The sequence below is a fragment of the Volvox carteri genome (assembly GCF_000143455.1).
Source record: "Volvox carteri f. nagariensis unplaced genomic scaffold VOLCAscaffold_85, whole genome shotgun sequence".
In the NCBI taxonomy this organism is placed as follows: domain Eukaryota; kingdom Viridiplantae; phylum Chlorophyta; class Chlorophyceae; order Chlamydomonadales; family Volvocaceae; genus Volvox; species Volvox carteri.
Window position 1 is genome coordinate 23659 of NW_003307628.1, and position 1166 is coordinate 24824.

At 51.2% G+C, this 1166-nt stretch overlaps 1 protein-coding gene across 1 annotated transcript in view; it reads left to right on the forward strand.

Annotated features, from left to right (window-relative positions):
• The window catches only part of VOLCADRAFT_99275 (uncharacterized protein), a gene marked incomplete at both ends in the record, with an annotated part of 13291 nt that overhangs the window by 7493 nt on the left and 4632 nt on the right, over positions 1-1166 (forward strand). The window contains one exon of the mRNA XM_002958030.1: positions 316-411. Within this exon, the coding sequence (XP_002958076.1) occupies positions 316-411 (96 nt within the window). The remainder of the gene's footprint in view (positions 1-315; positions 412-1166) is intronic.

Below are 1166 nucleotides of genomic sequence, written 5' to 3' on the forward strand. Positions count from 1 at the left end.
TAAGGGGGGAGGGGGAAGGGGGGAATTGTGTTCGTGGCGGGACTACTGTGCAAATGAGCGTGTGTAGGGTGTGTTTGGAGACAGTCGCCTTTGCATTTGAGGGGGTGTTTTGGGAGAAAGAGGGGGGGGTGGGGGGGGTATGAGCCACGAAAGTTCATCACCTTGAGAAAAACACACATATCCAGCACGCATACTCTCCCTCCCCATTCTTCGATACGTTGCCCGCTCCGTGCGCTTCCCTCCATTGCCAACTGCTCTCCCTCCTCCGCCCCACCCCCCCAACAAACCCGCGGGACCCCTCTCCTCCTATCAAAGGTGATTTTGGAACGTGACTGTGAGAGTACGGAGGTGCTCCGAAACGCCGTGGAGCTTGCCGTACTATCCACCCTTTCCCACCCCAACATCGTACAGGTAAAAGACCTTAGGTTTTGGTGGGTTGGGGGTGTTGGAGAGATTGCTGCACGCCACACTCTGTCTGAAGACATCCGTCATAAGGATGAACACTCGTCACAGCAGTGTTTTCTTGGTAATATATTACTTTTTTGGGAATAAATGGGGGTCTGAGCCTGGAAGAAATGGAATCGCTGGGTCAGTTGGCCGTACTGGTTCATTTCTTCGGCCATAAGTCGCCCCAAATGCCTCCTGCACATATAAAGCTGACCATTCGGAGCTTATACACTAATTATATATAAGATATTTCATGATATCACCATGAGACGGCCCGCTGTTGCATTGAACTTAGGTCAACGGGGCATTCGTTCATTCTTGACCAAAGCAAACGGCTCAGAAACTCCGCAGACGCAATGCCCCAAACATTTAGAAGAAGAATTGTTTACAGCACACCGTAATGCCTTTGAGGGGGGGGTCTGGGGGGGGCTGCGGCACCCCCAGCGACTATACAAATAGGAATCGTAACCGCAAGAAACACCCAGTTTATTACTCTAGGGTACTAGGCCCAAAACGAAAAAAAAACACTGCGTCACAGGTCGTACACCACACACACACACACATGTCTGAGATGTGCGACATGCACTTCCAAAACCCCTTGTGTTCCACACCCATAACCCCCTCTCCCCCCTTTCCCCTTCCCCTTCCCTTGTCGTACTCCTAGAAAAGGATTAAAAATACCCTCACTAAGTTTTTTCTGTAACCCTCCCCCTCCCCTC